This window comes from Asterias rubens, chromosome 4 (genome assembly GCF_902459465.1).
Source record: "Asterias rubens chromosome 4, eAstRub1.3, whole genome shotgun sequence".
NCBI classification, from domain to species: domain Eukaryota; kingdom Metazoa; phylum Echinodermata; class Asteroidea; order Forcipulatida; family Asteriidae; genus Asterias; species Asterias rubens.
In genome coordinates, this window is record NC_047065.1 from 1,248,320 (window position 1) to 1,267,426 (window position 19,107).

Consider the following 19,107-nt stretch of genomic DNA (forward strand, 5'->3'; position numbering starts at 1 on the left):
TGTGTGAGCCATGTGGGTCGGCAGCAAGCCACCAATAGGCACAGTCCACGTTGTTGGATATGAACAACGACCATTATATTAAAACGTGATCGACTATGAATCCATTTTTACAACACAAACACTTCAATCATTAAACATAAAAAAAAACAACCATATAATTAGTTAAGACTAAGTATAATTTTAGACTAAAATATTTTCTACCACATAAATTTTACACTTTTATGGCTAATAATACTATCACTGATGAAGACATATACTTTTTATTACATAATTACTGCATGAACAAAATTACCACTAAATTTGGACAACACATGAATTTCAAATAATGAGGATACAGTTAAACTTTATGCTTTTTACAATTCACCTTTCTTTTTGTTTTTAGAAAAGGAGTTCCCATCAGGAGGGAACTTTGTTTGTAAAAGAATGTATTTTAAAGTCCTCAATATTAAAACGGAAGCTTTCACAAATGAAAGGTTACACATAGTTTTCTTATACACCATAATTACAAAGTAACGTCCAAACAAAAATGTGTGTAGTTTTGTTCGTAATTTTTTGTTGATTTAACATTTTAAAAAATCGTTCAATGATGACAACATTTCTGGCACAGTTTCTATGTTGGAATGAAAATTATCCATCAAAGTTAATTGTATAATTTAACTCTACCAATATTCAATTTCTCTTTACAACTTTAATTGTTTACTAAATTAAAATGTTGCTGTTACTATACAATCTGATTTCACTTGATTTTAAAAGTTGCTACTCAACTTACATAATTAGTTAAATTCAAAACCATGACACCACACCAAGACAACCGTTTAAATACAACAAACCTGAATAGGATCTGGTAGGGTTTTTGTTTGTTACGGCAAGAACACAGACGAACTATAATCTCGCAATAGTAACAGGTATCGACCCTCCAAAGTTACGCGGGGAAATAACAGAACTACTTCGGTGTTAATAGCAGGGTATACTTCTGCGGGTAAATTGTCAGAGACCAATGAAGGCCTACTCACTTGGTGTGTCTGAACACAATGCATAAAATAACAGTTGACAATTTTGGCTCATTTGGGCATCAAAGTTACAAAAATAATCATAAGGGAAAAAAACGTTTTCGATAAGTAGAATTGTGTGCTTTCAGCAGATGCATGAGAAAGCTTTCATGCCTAAAGTACAAATTAAATTTGGTTGGTCGAAAATTTCCTCTTTTCTGCTTAAAATGTGTCGTCGTTTCAAATAAGGTGTATCCTTCTTTTTAAAGGGTCTATGTACTTTTTCCTAACAAAAAACACAATGTCCACAGATTTACATTAAACTCACACAGTTTGAAGATTATGATAGTAGAAAGCTTCCCTTGAAATTTTACCTACTGAGGTGCTGTAGTTTTTGGAAAATGAGTTAAAGTAATAATTTTCGTCTCAGTTTTAACATGTAAAAACGTTTTAACCAGTTATGCTATGGTTTTAGTAAAATATCATAACTGGTTAAGGGGATTTTACATGCTAAAATAATTTTGGTCTCATGGGACCAAAATTAATTTGTGACTTGTTTTACTCATTTCTCAAAAACTACACAACCTTAGTTAGTAATATTTGAAGGGAAGCTTTCCACTATCATTATCTTCAAACCCTGTAAGTTTAATGTAAATCTGTGGACATTTTGAAAAAGTACCCGAATCCTTTAAGTCTACTATGCATAATCGATTTATTTTATTTTTATAAAATTAGCTTATTAATTAAACAACTTGTAAGTATCAAAACATTTCTCATCTTGGGAATTTCCGAGTTAGACTTGTCAAGGCCTCTTCGCTGAACCACTAAAGCCAAATATAAGAAAAAGAACCCCGGTCTCAGGAAAAAGAAAGCGAAATCTCACACCCAGTTCCCGAAAGAAATAATTCTACCTAAAATGTTTCCACATTTTGTTCTCAGAAATAGATTGAGAGGTGCTAATCACACGCAGCAGCAGTGTTGGTCAGATACCTGCACTTCCTATTGCTAAAATTATTGGCTTTACAAGAAGCCAGACTTGTTTGCCATTCCCCGGTAGTGTTTTTTTCTGTGCACCAAAGTTGCCACTGTCGTGCTGCTTTCCAGTGGGGGTATATGTTTTTTCTATTAAGGATTCAAACCAGGAATCCTTAAAAAAATCAGGAACATTTGAGAGGATTTCAATTCTTTTCAACAGAGAAAAAAATGCTTCCCGGTCTGGACATTATTACAAAAAATGACATCAGTTTTAATTTTTCTAGAATATGTAAACAATATTTCCTAAGCCTAATGATTAAAGGCAGTGGACACTATTGGTAATTACTCAAAATAATTATTATCATAAAACCTCACTTGGTAACGAGTAATGGGGAGAGGTTGATGGTATAACGTATTCTGAGAAACGGCTCCCTCTGAAGTGACGTAGTTTTCGAGAAAGAAGTAATTTGGCACGAATTTGATTTCGTGAACTCAGATTTAGAATTTGAGGTATCGAAATCAAGCATCTGAAAGCACACAACTTTGTGTGACAAGTGTGTTTTTCTTTTCTTCATAGTTATCTCGCAACTCCAACAACCAATCGCGCTCAAATTTGCACAGGTTTGTTATTTTATGCATATGTTGAGATACACCAAGTGAGAAGACTGGTCTTTGACAATTACCAATAGTGTCCAGTGTTCAGTGTCAATTGGTCGTCGAAGTTGCGAGATAATAATGAAAGAAAAAACACCCTTGTCACACGAAGTTGTGTGCTTTCAGATGCTTGAGAAAATCTAATTCTGAGGTCTCGAAATCAAATCCGTGGAAAATGACTTCTTTCTCGAAAACTATGTTACTTAAGAGGGAGCCGTTTTCTCATAATGTTTTATACTATCAACTGTTTTATACTAATGCTCCCCATTACTCGTTACAAAGTAAGGTTTTATGCTAATATCTATTTTAAGTAATTACCAATAGTGTCCAGTGCCTTTAAGGTTCACCTCCCGGCACTGTATTTATACGACACAGTGATATCTATGATTTCTGTCTCTCGGCGGCCTCGGAGGGATTCTAACCCCACGAGAAGTAGCAAGCAGTGCTTGATATAGATCGAATCCTTTTTTTAATATCGGCCATCTTGCCTTTCTGCTTTTTGACCCAATGTAACTAAACCGAGGCTGGAAAGGGAAACACAGCCTGGTCCCGTTTATGGTATGAGAATTTGAACTGTTAATGTCATTGATGTAGGCATGGTGCGCGACACAGAGGTCGTACCCCTCGGGTCATTATGGCCACGAAACAACAACAAGGGCCACTAATAAACAATCCTAGCAAAAAACGGGCCATACAAATTTCAGAACAGCATAAAACATACCATTCACGTTATTTCTAAGTGTGGTATGGTATAATACAAAACATACTATTGATAATCGCCAACCCATTAATTTTTAAGACCTTTTCACGCAATGCTACCCTGTTTTCTCCTATACAAATCAATTGCTAAAACGAGGTTGGCAGGAAAAACAAACTGGTCCCTTTTTAAAACTATATCTATATTCAGTATTGCACACAGGGCTTAATACAAGGATGGGTGGCTACTCTTACTCAACATTTCTTCTCATCATTTCAGACCCAAGGACAACAGTCAGAATAAGGGAAGATAAAACGAAGACGATCAAGCAGATCCTATCCACTGCTTTAGCAAGAAGCTTCCATTCATCAACGATCTCCTGCTCCTCTTCATCCGCCTCCTTACGAACCACCAATTTCCTCAAATCCCCGGAGATGTTAATCAGAAGCTTCTCAAGGGCCGAGCTGTTACCAACGGGGTTAGCGTCCCGCTCAGCTACCCTCCCCTGCCGTGCAGAGCCCGGTGATTCACCGCCCGGGTCAGTCCTCTTCGTCAGGGAGGTTTCCTGCTCGCCGCGTTCCAGCGTAGCTGTGTTGCGGCCGAGCTTCGGGCTGGATGGGTATCTGACCATCCCAATGCCGCCGTTGTCATCTTGGTGGCTTGGGGTGTCCGTCAGGATGTGGTCAGTGGCTGAATATTCTTCGGACAGGCAGCTGGACTTGGTGGTCTTGGCGGATGGGGACAGCATGTAGGTCACTTCACCACTGTGTGGGTTACTGTCACTTGACGAACGCATCATATCTTAATATTGGAGGGAGCAAAATGGGATGGAAGGAGGGGGTCTTTTCTAAATGTGGTTTTCTTTAAAATGTATAATGCCAATTTCCAAACCAGTGATGCCCTTTTTTCAAAGTATTATCAAAATGATGTACACTTTATTTAATTAAAATAGCTTCATATATGGAAACAAAGTGTAAATGAACATCTATGGTCTCGAAAATGACATCACTACTTCATTCTTGACATGGAAGATGCGGTGTCTTACATGATTAGTTTCTGAAAGGTACATTTGCTTCTTCCGGTTAAGAAATATATGTTGATAAAAATCAAAGGTGGTTCTGAAATGAGCCGGCGATGGTTTTTAGAAGAACCGGCAATGGTTCTGAAAAGAACCAGTCGTGGTTCTGGAGAGAACCAGTGGAAAAACCAGTGGTGGTTCTGAAAAGAACCAGTGGTGGTTCTGAAGAGAACATTTTGTAGTTCTGAAAAGATCCAATGGTGGTTCTGGAGAGAACCAGTGGTGGTTCTGAAAAGATCCAATGGTGGTTCTGAAAAGAATCAGTGGTGGTTCTGGAGAGAACCAGTGGTGGTTCTGAAAAGATCCAATGGTGGTTCTGAAAAGAATCAGTGGTGGTTCTGGAGAGAACCAGTGGTGGTTCTGAAAAGAACCAGTGGTGGTTCTGGAGAGAACCAGTGGTGGTTCTGAAAAGAACCAGTGGTGGCTCTGGAGAGAACCAGTTGTGGTTCTGAAAAGAACCAGTGGTGGCTCTGAAAAGAACCAGTGGTGGCTCTGGAGAGAACCAGTGGTGGCTCTGGAGAGAACCAGTGGTGGTTCTGAAAAGAACCAGTGGTGGCTCTGAAAAGAACCAGTGGTGGCTCTGGAGGGAACCAGTGGTGGTTCTGGAGAGAACCAGTGGTGGTTCTGAAAATAACCAGTGGTGGCTCTGAAAAGAACCAGTGGTGGTTCTGGAGAGAACCAGTGGTGGTTCTGGAGAGAACCAGTGGTGGTTCTGGAGAGAACCAGTGGTGGTTCTGAAAAGAACCAGTGGTGGTTCTGGAGAGAACCAGTGGTGGTTCTGAAAAGAACCAGTGGTGGCTCTGGAGAGAACCAGTGGTGGTTCTGAAAAGAACCAGTGGTGGCTCTGGAGAGAACCAGTGGTGGTTCTGAAAAGAACCAGTGGTGGTTCTGGAGAGAACCAGTGGTGGTTCTGAAAAGAACCAGTGGTGGCTCCGAAAACTCTACGTTTCGATCGGTATGCTCTAATCGTGTTCAGGCGTTTATTAGTGTGCGTGTGCGTACGTTTTGAGCATCTTCGGTTATTAAAGCTATATAGGGCATTATTATTTGGCGATAACCTTGTAAGCAGATTATGGTGACCGGTAAGTATTTCGCGGTAAGGAGAGCTATGAAATTTGGCTCTGATAAGAAGCCTTGAAGTGTAAAGCTACGACAATTCTTACCGAATGATTGTCGTCCAGTCAGAGAAATGAGTCTTGAACACCGAGAATGAAGCAACAGTCGACGCATCCACGCCGGGGCACGGCGAGCTGAAGGCGGCCTGTGGTTGAAGTTGAGCACCATGACTGACATGCCGACAGACGCGGCGACCAACACCATCGTAGAAGTGTAGAATTGCCCTGAAGAAGCGGGGAATAGAGAGAAATTGTAAAGCAGAATTTGGGTTAAAATAATTCAATTTGGGGTATTCAGTCCCGTCGTCAAATTGTTTATCTCTCAAGTTTACGATTTATCAAATTGAAAAAAAAAATACGATTTATCAAACTCAAAAAATTAACGATTTATCAAGCTTACAAATTTGATAGATCGATCATTTGTAAACCATTAGCTGACCTCGGTACACATGTATTAGAATTAGTATTATCATTTTCCTAAAAACTAGCAGTTTAATTCATGGTTTGTTTTTCTAATCTTGCGACAAGAGAAAAAATGTTTGCAAAAAAAATAATCCTGTATCGTAAAGTATCTATTCAAATTAATCTCCAAGTAATAAACCAACAGGCTTACACAGGCTAATTCAAAGGCAGTGTATTCTTTGGTAATTCCTCCACAAATAATTACCAATAAAAACTAACTTGGTAAAGAGCACTGCAGCGCTGTTGATATTAACACACATGGAAACGACCCCTTTAAAGTAATGTATAGTTTTAATGAAGTGATAATAATTTTAACACAAAAATAGAATCTAAGAAAGGCTTCAGGCACGATGACGCCTTTCTCAGGCATCTGAAAGCACACAACTCTACGCAACAATATTGGGTTTTTTGTTACTTTTCTTGCAAATTCAAGGACCACAATTGAGTCAAATTTTTCACAGAATCGTTATTCCATGCATGTTTTGGGATTCACCAGTAATACTGGTTTTTGACAATTACCAAAGGTATTCCCTGCCTTTAAAACAGAATATCAGTCATACATTCAACATATTATTATATCCATTTCTTTATGTCAACTCCAAAGCATGTAAACTCTGCTGAAATAAAATCTAATGCAACCACGGAACTTACATTTGGTTCATGTATTTGTACGGCCGAACTACAATAATGATGACGCACGCAATGTATAATCCAACATGGCTGCCAACATTTCACACACAAACTTATAACATATATTTCCAGTTTGTCTTCGGTGCCAGAGTTTATAGGAGCTAAAGACGTTTCCCCCAGTTGAAAAGAAACTAATTTTAAAGAAGAAATGAGCAGAATAAATTATGTGGTAGTTTTATAGCCCCGACCCGCAACCTAAACTCCCATCACATTTATTTGAGTTTACTGTTTATTCTTTGACTAATAGTTTCTGAACACAGCATCAATAGGTACAAAACAAGAAATACTTGAAGTTTTGTTTTCGGTTTTTTTAACCCTTTGTACTAGCATTCTAGAAACCCAACTATCTTAGGATGATTTTGGGTTGGTTTCTGTCAACTATATCCCTTGCCATGTTTTGGAAGGGATGGTTCATAGACTTTGGTTTGTTTTGGTTTTTAAAATGGATACTTGATTGAGTTGAGGTGCTTTGTTTTACATGACGTGGCGAAAACGTGACGTATTTTAATTATGAATCAGGAAATTACAGCCAGGGTTCACGAACCTCTGTTTTCCTAAATTGATGATTATAGTTTTAAAGACTAAAGGTCGTGAAAGAATCAAAATTAACATAATAATAACACCTATGTAATTCTTGTATGCAGAAATTTGTTTTATATTTTAAATTCCATGGCGTAAATTGTGTTTTTTTGTGCAAAATTTTTCAATTTTAACACCCACGTTTCTGCAGTGTACATATAATAGGCCATTAATGCTTTGTAAAATGTTATTGCGTTTTACACTATATAGACAATAAGTTAATGTTTTAGACGCAAACCATGTTGTTTGGAGACAAGTCTCTCACTGGGTTCCAGTATTTTTGCTTTTTTTTCACAGTTAAAAATTTGTGGGTTTTTTGTCACACGAGGCAACTTTTACAGGCAAGTTGGATTGGAGGCAACCAACGGCAGTTTAGGCTACAGGACTACTTTGGTAGCACATGAGTTTTTTTTCAAACAAAGTTATGATCCCATTAACAATAAAATGTGAATACCCTTTCTTTTTTGGGATTGCCTGGAACTGGTTGCCTGTCGCCTTGTGTGACGTGGGCCCTATAGGGGTGATCCCATGCGATGGGCCACTCCCTGATTCACAGACGAAGAGAGGAAGGGATGGGTGTGGCCGTAGCTTACCTATGAGGGGGAAGTTATCTGAAGTAGGCGGCATCATATCAGCACTGATGAGCATAAAGACCGTCAGTGATAGAAGAATAGTGATACCAAGACCAATCTACACAAACAAGGAGACAGATCAAAATGGAAATGAGAAATACACGTGAAACAAACCTTCGAAAGACAAACGCGGTCAGCTTTCTCAAAATGTCAAATTTGTTCTCATAACTTCGATCAGCATTCTGTACCGGACAAAAACTACGCCATGAAATATTACATCAAAATTGCATTTATTTTAATTGTTCATAGGTTCCATGGCAAGGTGTGATTGAACAAAGACACATTGGTCCATCCTCCAGCGATATTTAGTGTACAATCCATTTGGCAAGAAACTGTGCTCGACTGAAACTTTGTTAAAGGGGGGTACATAAACACAATTCTCTCTTTGAGAGTCAATAACCTTTAGTAGACAGCCTGATGTTTCATGGCATTTTACTATCAAATACAAGCTTAAAGAAAAATCGGTATGTTTAATAGCTGGAAAGCTGGAAAATCCTACTTTTCGAAACTTTACTTATCGTAAAATGACATCTACAAAAGAAATACAGCAGAGGAAATGCCTTGCTCTGTTTATACTTGGAAATTATCATCGCTTGAGATATGAACTTTTCAACTTGTCGACCCTTATGGCGTGAACCTAAGAAAGTTGAAAGCGTAATTATTTTTGTACAAACTGCCTGTTTACACTTCATTTTCGATTCCAAACCACGCATGCATAACAAACATTTTGTCCCTTTCTCTAAATAAACATTGCAAAAGAACATTCAGTTGTGCTCCCTGTCTCCAATAGTTTTAATGAATGCAAATGTTCGTTACACAAAAAGGTGTCAGACTATATTCTATTCTATTCTATATTCTATTCTATATTCTATTCTATATTCTATTCTATATTCTATTCTATTCTATTCTATTCTATTCTATTCTATTCTATTCTATTCTATTCTTTTTCAACACTTCAAATTTAACACAAATAAAGATTGACTGGAGCTTGTACGTGAGCAAGCAAAAAACTGAAGCGCACACTTATGACACGCAATGACTAGCAACAACCTCCATGACGTGATGCACTTTGTCACCCTGAGTGAATGTAAATAATTAAAAAACTTTAAGTTAAGACTAACCAAAATAGGGACGAATGAAATACTTGTTAGCCAATAATCTAGACTATGTTTCATTTCTTTTTATTAAATTTAAAACAATGATTACACTGTTTACATCTTTCATCATTTTATATAATTTTGTTGATGCACTCTTGGAAAGAGGCTACAAGAAGAAGTTGTTTTAGATTAGCAAAACTCAGGGGAGCCGAAGGTGGGAATTGATGTTCCTCTTAAAACAGTCTAGATTGTAGGGTGGATGGAAACATGCACAAGGCAAGGAGTTCCAAAGAGATGTAGTATGTTGGAATGGCTCTTTGTTCTACAGTTCAGCAATGAGTGACAACCAGCAGAAAGTCTGGTCTCGCGCTTAAAAAAAACATCCTTATAAGAGAACCAGGTCGGACACTGGTGGCACATTTGTAATTCAATCGTAATTTATGAGTCATCGAAGAAGTGTCCTAGAAAAATAACTATTATATTCTAAAACAAATCATCTTTTTGGATACTAGCAATAAAACATCTGCTGAATACGAATCGACTGCATGCATAAAAAGTAATGGAGTTATAAAAACAATAATTGATATCCAGTTAAAATCCTATTCAGTTGTTCTTTAAAAAGAAACCTCACCCTTTTGTTGTTCCACCACTAAAGTAAACCATCATAAATTCATTGTTTGCATAATCGACAACTTGTCATTTCGTCCGGGACTTTAAAAAATATTGACTTATGTTTTCATTGGTCGCAAGTCAAACGTACCTGGCACGCGAGGAAAGAGAATGTCCATAAATGGAGATAAATTCACTCAGATCACCTCCCGAAACTTACCTTTTATTGTCCCAACTTCTCTTATCTCAAAACCAACCCTTCACTCCCAGTTTCGTATTTATTCATTTTACATTTTTCGGTTGTTCAATTTACTGGAGTATTTCCTTGAGAATAAACCGAGTTATACTGGTTCCTGTTTCGGGTGGCCAGGAAATTGTGGGATTATTTATACCTGTCGAAACCAAAAATGATATTGTGTTTAATTAACCAGAATCATCTATTTCGTTTAAGTAATTTGAGAGCTACTGTATAGGGGAAAAATTCCCAGTAAATTCGAAGCATGAGAATGAAGATGAAGTTTGACTAATTTTTTGTTCTTTGTAGTAGAAATTACCTTTGTGATTTCTACTTACTCACTATTATTATTTGCAATAAGACGCTGATGAAATATGTTTTAAATTTTGTTGATTAGTAAATTTTTAATTTTCATTTGATTGTACGATTTAAGCATAAAAAGCTCTATGAAACGACACCATTTTACACAATTCGTCAACAACAAAATAACCAACGACCATTCATTGGGATTTCATACCTGTATCATAATCACCGGAAAACGTAGACTGGTAACAAATTAAGCCGTTGAGTCTTTTGAGTATTAATATTCACAACTTTACAAGAAAATCGTCAAAAATAGTATTTTAGTCTGACTAAAGAGAAACAAAGAACATCTTTAAAGGTTTGTGGTTCCCTTCTTCGTTCATTATCATTACAAACTCGTAGTTTTGAGATTGAAGCGATCATCATAAAAAATGTTGTCAACTCATTTTCAACCATTTTCAACTCAATAATCTTAGAAATTTAGGGTTCAACTTACCGTAGGTTGTATCTCAGATTGTTATTTGACGATTTGCATTTTTTAAAGGAATAATACAAGAAAACCGTACATGAAATTCTTGAAATTGTGGTATAATTTACATGGAGATGTTTTTGTCCAGCTGTTAATGTCTGTTTTTGTTCTTTAGTTGTGTCCAGCTGTTGTGCGGGTTTGTACACGATCAGCTGTATTCATAAATTGTTCTCACCTCACCTTCTTGAAGTTTAGGTATAAATAATTACAAGAGAATGTTTAATTGTGTCCAGTTGATCTTTTGTGTTGTTGCTGTTCTTTGGTTGTTTTTATCCTTTGTATATAGGGAATCACAGAACAGCCATTTTTATTGATTTTTCCTCACCTTTGCGCCGGAGTCACAAGGCAGGCAGAAACCGCTTTGTTGGGGTTGGTGCGATCAGATGTTTTTGTCTCACCTCAAATTCTTAAAGTTTTTGTATAAATAATAACGCAAAAAGGATGTTTAATTGTGTCCAGTTGATCATTTGTGGTGTTGCTGTTCTTTGGTTGGTTTTATCTTTTGTATAGGGAATCATAGAACAGCCATTTTTATTGATTTGTCCTCACCTTTTCGCCGGAATCACAAGGCAGGCTGCTAATTGTTGGGGTTGGTACGATCAGATGTTTTTGTCTCACCTCAAATTCTTAAAGTTTTGGTATAAATAATTACGCATAAAGGATGTTTAATTGTGTCCAGTTGATCTTTTGTGGTGTTGCTGTTCTTTGGTTGTTTTTAACATTTGTATTGACTTTTCTCACCTTCTCGCCCGAGTCACAAGGCAGGCAGAAACTGAAGAGCGTCAGGCAATAAATGATGAGACATGGTACAATGATGTTCATGACATAGAACTGTGGCCTTCGACTCAGTGAGATGGCAACCGTGATATCACTGAAGTTCCCATGGTCCTCGATCGTCTCGGTGATGTTCCTCTCCATGTTGACGATGTGCCACTCCCCGTGCTCTTCAGCGTCGTCGGCCTGGTGAGGGAACGGGGGAGAAATGATCAAAAGCACCGGGGACCTTTGAGTCGAGTTAGGGTGCTGGTGGTTCTTGTCCCAATCAAGTTTACGCTTACTAAAAGATCTGTTCCTTGTTATACAGACACCATGATTCATATATAGTTTTTTCCAGACTCTTTTTAAATCGGTTTCAATGTGTACAGGCCGAACTCAATTAAGAAGAAAACATTGTTTTATGGGGGAAACTAACATTAACACAATTCAAGTATTTTCAATTATTTAGTTTCTTTGTTCTCTTGAATGCCTTTGTTGTCACATCAACTACACGAGAATCACATCACTGGATCTGGCCGATAAAGGCTACCGGAGAGGGACGTTATAGACGGCACTGACGTAGCCGCCGCACGGTGCTGGAAAAAGTCCGAAGATTTGACGCGAAGCGTCGAAGTTCGGCAGCACCCCATGTGTGAGCCCGGGGCCTTGGGAAGAGTCCCGAAGGGAGCAACAGTTCATTTTAAGGTAGAGAAGATCATTCATATCGATGAAGAAAACTAGACAACTTAAAAGCTGTCCAGTTTTCTTTTTTAATTATAGTTAACTGGAAATGAGTCAACTTGATCAAAAAGAAAATTTTTAAATATTCTTTTTGATCAAGTTTTGACAAGTGGAGACTGTGCGTTCAATTGATTTTACGAAAGGGCAGATTTGAGTTTGTTTCTCTTGTCACTCGTTGATTGACTATAAAATTCAAGCCATTATAAAACTCTCCTGACAAATTTTACTGTAACCTTTCTTAATGTATACGAGACAATGTTTACATTCAACTTAAGCCCCTTTACACGAGAGCAATTTAGCAAGGGTCCCTTGCTGGTTGTAAGATTTTACAAAATGCACCTCGTGTGAAAGGACAATAATTTTTGGAGTATCCAGGGTCCCTTGTCAAATCTTGTCCAACATTGTAATATTTTGTCGGAGGTCCGGACCTCGTAAATTCGTTTTGACCTAGGACGTGGGCTACATCATCGTGTGAAAGGAACTCTTGTTTATTGAACAGTGCCTAGGTGAAATTCGTCATATCACTCTCATGTCGCACAAGGGTTGTTAGTCTTTTAACTTTGCAGTGTGAAAGCTCACAAAATCAGTCACGCATGGTGATAACAATTAAACAATACATTTTGTAGCAAGGGTTCTGGCTACATTTTGGCCGTGTGAAAAGGGCTTTATAGGTACAAAACTGAGTTGAATACAAATGTAGCGTACGAGACAATCTTTGTGTCCGATAAAACTGAAATGTAAGAGTTTGTTTTGTTTATGGCAATTGCCTGGAATCGGTTGCCTTTAATTTTCCTACACGTGACACGACCCGGATAACTAATTCAGAGGAGTAATAAATTGTTTAGGTGAAGAAAGAAAACAAAGAACGGGATTTGAGCCTGCTTTCTCAGGAACAATGTGCCAGCGCTCTACCGACGGAGCTTTCTGTGGCATTTTGGCTGTCTCGCTATATTTTACAATACTGTTGGGGCAGAAAGACTTGCCATTCAGGTTTTAACTGCCGTAACCAAAGACCACAACCACGTTTACGATACAAACCAGGAAGCGGCAAAATCGAGATTAACTTTAAAGTAATCACATTGAACTCAGATCCAAGTGCGAAGATGACATGCTCTATGGTATAGGTCCAGGCCCTGAACCTCAGCAGACATGTCTGCTCATCATAGGGGAAGAATGAGAAATTGATCTTGCAGAAACTTGTCAAGACAATGAAGGCTCGCCATTCCGTCTCACCGCTAGGTTTGACGCGCACAAGACGGTTCTCCAACATGAAGTTAGCGCTGTCCGCACTGAATAAGTCAAAATCAAACAATTAGTTTTAAAATTCTTGGTAATTGTAAAAGACCAGTACCCTCACTTGGTGTATTCCAACACGTACATGGAATAATAAACCTGTGAAAGTTTGGGCTCAATTGGTCACTGAAGTTGCAAGACAATAATGAACAAAAAACACTTCAGAGGCCTATATAAGAAATGCTTCATTCATTCATCCATTTCTTTTATTCAATCATTTCTTTCATGCCTGAAGCCTTTGTCATATCGAAAATGTTGCATCTTTCTTCAAAAATACGTTACTTCAGAGGGAGTCGTTTCTTACAATGTTTTATAATATCAACAGCTCTTTCGTGCTCTTCATCGAGTAAGTTTCTATATGGTTATCAGTATCTAAATGAAAACTTTAAAATATTGTCGAAGAATGGGCTGATATTGACAATTCACTCTGACAGCTTAGGCTGGTTTTAAACAAAAAGTCCTAACAGAATTTCCAATCTGGAATAATTTTATTCCCAAACAAGGCTAAAAACCACTCTTGGTAAAAGGCTACAAGAAGACAATTATTGAATATGAAAAAAGCTCAGGGAGAGCTGAAGGTAGGAATTGATTTAAACAGTCTAGATTGTAGGGTGGAGAAACACATGCACCAGGCAAAATGTTCCAAAGAGATGCAGTACTTCAGGGCATCTTCCGATTTGCCATCTATCGAGTTAAGGTTTACAAGCATCAAACTGAGCTGAATGAAAATGTATTATAAGAGACAAATTTATCTTTGTGTCAGAGAAAATTTAAATGCGAGTTTCGCTTGTGGTGATTGACTGGAGTCGATTGCCTTTGTGACACGGCCCGGATAATAACTGCAAAAAAAATACTAAATTTATTTTTTGGGTGAACAAAGAAAAACAAATGAAATGAATGGGATTTGAACATGCGATCTCAGGATGGATGGCATCTTCCAATCTGCCATTCTTGGTAAGGGGCCACAAGAAGAAAATCTGCCATCTATCCCAGACATCATTGTCATCTTCAACGTTATCTTCGATGCCACGACCTGAAATCGACATTCTTATGTGGCAAAGGGGGGCCCCCTCCCTACTCCTGGAACTATAGGTTCGTTCCGCTATGGAGACGGTAGCGGAACGAATCTCATAGTTCTAGGAGTAGCCCGTCCACACCAATGTTCCTTATTCTCTATTGGACACTCTTCCAATCTTAAAGACACTGGACACTATTGGTAATTGTCAAAGACCAGTCTTCACTGTTGGTGTATCTCAACATATGCATGAAATAATAAACCTGTGAAAATTTGAGCTCAATCGGTCGTCGATATTAATGAAAGAAAAAAACCTTGTCGCACCATGGTCACACAAAGGTGTGTGCTTTCAGATGCTTGATTTCGAGACCTCAAATACTAAATCTGAGGTCTCGAAATCAAATTCGTGGAAAATTACTTCTTTCTCGAAATTACGTCACTTCAGATGGAGCTGTTTCTCACAATGTTTTATACTATTAACCTCTCCCCATTACTAGTAATCAAGATAGGTTTGATTCTTATAATTATTTTGAGTAATTACCAATAGTGTCCACTGCCTTTAAGTACCCCTCCCACAAATCCTTTAAGAATTCTTGAAATTCCCAGAATACATTGGAGACAACGAGAGGAGATGCGCCTTACCACGTATGGAGCACCAAAAGTGCAACAAATTCTCACCTATTTAGGAGCGTTACATCCGGCATCCACATTTTCGATGACGGTATCCTAACCTCAGGCACGCCATAGTAATTCTGGTTCCAAGTCAAATAACTGTCTGTCCAACTCTGAAATGTTCATCCACAGAGGGCGGTGTTTAAAGTTCGTGGCAAAAAGATGAATTAATAGAAATTAGCTGTTCTAAACTGTTTACCAAAAAAACACCTACGTAAGGTATACACATAAAGCTATATAATATTAGTATACACAAACTGTTCATGGCCTGATATTTCGACCCCTATTGCAACCGGAGTCTTTCTCGAATCGAAGGCTAAATGACAACAAAACAGTAAACACGCATGAACAGATGTACTAAGTTGTTAATGAGCAGCTTTGGCTGATTCCGGTAGAGGTGTGGCAGGAGATTCTGTGCCCCCCCCCCCCCACCCCGGGAGATTCTGTGTCCCCTCCCCCAAACGGCAAACTGTGTACACATTCCACGATATCACCCTCTTTTTAATCATCTTTAAACATTCAGTGCTTGTTAATTTCCCAAGGGAGGCGGAATCTCCGGTGGGTAGATTTCCTTGGGACGAGATGATCTAACTTGGCCTTGAGAGAGTCAGTACCTTGTTACTACGTGAGATGATCATTTTAAATTATTCTAAGTAGAATCCATTTAGCCAAATCATCATCTGTGTCGAGTATCCTGTTTATAACAGTGACAAAAACAGTTCTTATCCCATATCATGAAAGGGACCAGACTGTCTTTACCTGCCATTCTCGGTTTTGAATTTAACTTTTTTAGACTAACTCCTGAAGATTTTCAAGTCATATGACCCTTTTCGAAAAACGGTTTGGGCGCAGGTTCAGGCATAAGCTCTGTCTGGTTGTTTGAAGCCCGTAACAAATGAACACGCTTTCAAACTTAACTTACGAAGCCTAAGCCTGGAACCCATGCCAAAGTCACAGTTTGGAAAGTGCCTATTATAGGTTCGGACAGTACTGTGGGCGTCCTGCATCCCTTTAAGCCAGTGCCCAATTTAATAGATCCGTTGGAGCACAAAAAGTAGCTAAGCACAACGCAATTATGCTTACCAGAATTAGATACTATGTCATACAATTTTGACTGGTGTATTGCTAATTCTGCTCTCCAGAAAAAAATGTTAAGCAATAATAATATTATGAAATTGGACCCAGTTTATTTCAATAGAGGGCAGTATTGCAGTTTAACAACGCGCAAGCTCGATTCTTGCATACGAAAAGATGAAATAAAGGTGTATTTTACAATGTCATTTTCAAATTATTTAATTGTTGAAAATATCTAAATAGTATACAGCCTGTTATGCGTTCATCTAATCATAATGAGACAGAAAATGTGAATTAACTCTTGTAGAGTTTGTTGATGTCAAACTATTTAGCTTTCGGTTCAATGGGTGCAGGTTAGTTGCCTGGAGTCGGCTTGCTATTTCCACACCTTATTAACAGTTACGCAGACACGTCATTAATTCCAGTTCACCAAGTTGATGGGGAAGCACTTTCTAGTAGTGACTTAAGAGTGTGGCTGGGACACCATTGATGCGTCACGCGTACTAATAATGATGCTCGCAATATAATGAATTAATAATGTACGTCGGTACACATTGCCGTCCGGTGCTTAGACGTGTCTTATGCAAAATAAATTATTATTATTCTTTATTCATGGTTTATTTATTAAAACACTGCAATACAGCGGCTAAAAAGCCGAAATGCACAGTTTACAAAAAAGTCATTGAAAAACATTACTATTATATAGAAAAAAAATAATATTAATGTATAAACTTAAAAAGAGCACAAAAACAATTTGATAAGATTAGAAAACCAACCATCGCTCACTTAGTAAATGCCCTGTCAGCTTCTGCGAGGCTGTTTCAAGGATATTTCAAAAATATTTTCTCCTCATGGTTTAGTTGAAGGAAAGTTACACTTACCAAGATGAGGGAAACTTGTGTCTTGAAAACTTGGCTTGGCTCATCCTACGTAGAAAACAAAATAAATCACAAACAATCAGACCTAAATATTTGTTGCTGTTATTTGTTTGAGATTTAAGCATCTTGTCCCTTTCATTGCATCTGATGAAGTATGAAAGGGCTACGTTTTGAATTATGAAACAAATTAATATCTAGCACTATGATGGTTTACAATATGCTGCCGATCAGACCAGGAACACCGGGGCGAACCCCCTTTCTCTTTTCGATAAGTGCACTGGGTTCATTTACGTGTATTGCACAACACAACACACGGGACCAACGGCTTTACGTTCAATCCGAAGGACGAAGCAATGTGTCTTGCTTAAGTACACAAGTGCCATGACCGGGACTCGAACCAACACTCTGCTGATCAGAAACACAAGAGCTCGAGTCCAGTGTTCTTATTTGCTCAGCTACGACACGTCACCAAATATAAAACCCATCAGTTTTTGCGGCATCGCACAAGTGCACAAAATAATTGCGAGCATTTCGTTCAAAAGAATTCCTCGGAATCTTTTTGTTTAATACAAATAATTACCATATCAATGACAGCATTCAATTCCAGTCCGAACTTGACGACTGTTGGTATGGACGGGCTTTTAGAGGGTCTGCTGTGCTCCGGGTAAGCCGACTCATTTAGAAGGGTCCGAAATAACTCAACTTCCCGCAGTCCTTCGGACTCTTCGGACAAATCCCCTAGGCAATTTTTCTTCAAACATCGAACTAAACATAGAGGTAAATATTAAGAAAACAACAAGAGTTTATAAGCTAGATTTCGTGAAGTAATATGTTAAAAGTTGATATAAAGTTGGCGTGCCTTACACTGAATCATTCACCGAAGCAAATGGCGTTTTGGGTGTTTTTTTTAATAATATGATTTGAATGAATTCTCTTTTCAGCGCTTTGATCTTGATGAAAAGGCGCATACAAATGCTCTGTTGTATGTATGTAAGCCAACCACAGATCCAACAATTTTTGTTTTAAATTGTTCATTGAACTCACACAATTTAAAAACGATATTTGGTGACAGGTGTTCAATATTTCCCAAGATTTGACAGGGTTTTAAAAAGTCAGCACACTCAATTCTAAGTGGCAAACTCCATTGCGTAAGAATATTTTAAAACTTTAAAAGATGTCAAATATTATAAACCTTAATGGAAAAAGATTAAAGGATGAAAATAAACTTTAAAATAATAACCTAAACATTGCAAAGCTGCTTAATGTTGCTGCTCCAAACCACCCTCAATAGATGCGCAACTGGAAATCATGGCAGCTAATAAACAGATTATAACCAAATTCTTCAACGGAGAATAAAAAACAACTTGATTAGGGTAAAACTTTTTCTAAGATACTTACGCGGAACTTGACACTCCGTGAAAATCAACAATCCGAGGTAAACAATCCATCCAGTCATACCGATGCCTGTACTCCATCGACCCGCCATGATCTCTCTGACGATACCCTCACGGGAACAACTCCGGAGTTAAAACTGCATATAAATCCAACAACAAAAACTGTTTCTAGAGTCGGAAAAATACCACTTTGCTCAAAATGATATGAAGATGTTATAGGTGTTCAACAGCGGACGACGGTTTCTTCAAAAGAGTAAGATGATAAGTTTTATAGACTTGCAGGTTTTTCGTCAAACTGGAAGAAACCACTCTTCCGTCGAGCTGATGTGAGAAGCAGGAGAACACCTCCGGCTGTTCAGTCGATCTCCACCCTTGAACTAAAGAGCCTCGAGACGAGGAGATAATATTTGGTCTCGTCTCCCTGAAGATTCAACCACCAAGGAGCAGAGCCCTGTTGCATCAGTGTCCATCCATCACTACTGCCCGGTAGCCCACAAGGCGACAAAGGCGCGTACACAACCCCTATCAATAAGTCATGCTTTGAGCAACCCGCGAAGGACGAATACATCTTAGATCAGGTTTTCTCTTACCATCACAGGACAAACATGTCTTACTGCATCAAGAAAGCATCGCTAAGCTT

The 19,107-nt window shown here is 38.2% G+C and overlaps 1 protein-coding gene across 1 annotated transcript; it reads right to left on the reverse strand.

The window, feature by feature from the left end:
- Positions 1-2,917: 2,917 nt before the first annotated feature.
- LOC117288985 (neuronal acetylcholine receptor subunit alpha-7-like) lies at positions 2,918-18,823 on the reverse strand. Its single transcript, XM_033769864.1, has 9 exons — positions 18,472-18,823; positions 17,654-17,838; positions 17,077-17,121; positions 15,128-15,234; positions 13,220-13,430; positions 11,386-11,604; positions 7,833-7,929; positions 5,557-5,733; positions 2,918-4,116 (listed from the first exon to the last, which is right to left on the reverse strand). Exons 1-9 carry the CDS (start codon positions 18,557-18,559, stop codon positions 3,566-3,568), a joined length of 1,680 nt encoding a protein of 559 aa, XP_033625755.1. The 5' UTR covers positions 18,560-18,823; the 3' UTR covers positions 2,918-3,565.
- Between the last annotated feature and the right edge of the window lie 284 nt (positions 18,824-19,107).

Excerpts from the sequence above, each read along its gene's own strand:
- LOC117288985 (XM_033769864.1), bottom strand. The coding sequence starts at position 18,559 with ATGGCGGGTCGATGGAGTACAGGCATCGGTATGACTGGATGGATTGTT. Across the intron at positions 17,122-17,653 it reads TGAATGCTGTCATTGATATG|GATGAGCCAAGCCAAGTTTT; the intron begins GTAATTATTTGT and ends TTTTCTACGTAG. Across the intron at positions 15,235-17,076 it reads CACAAGTTTCCCTCATCTTG|AGTTGGACAGACAGTTATTT; the intron begins GTAAGTGTAACT and ends TGAACATTTCAG.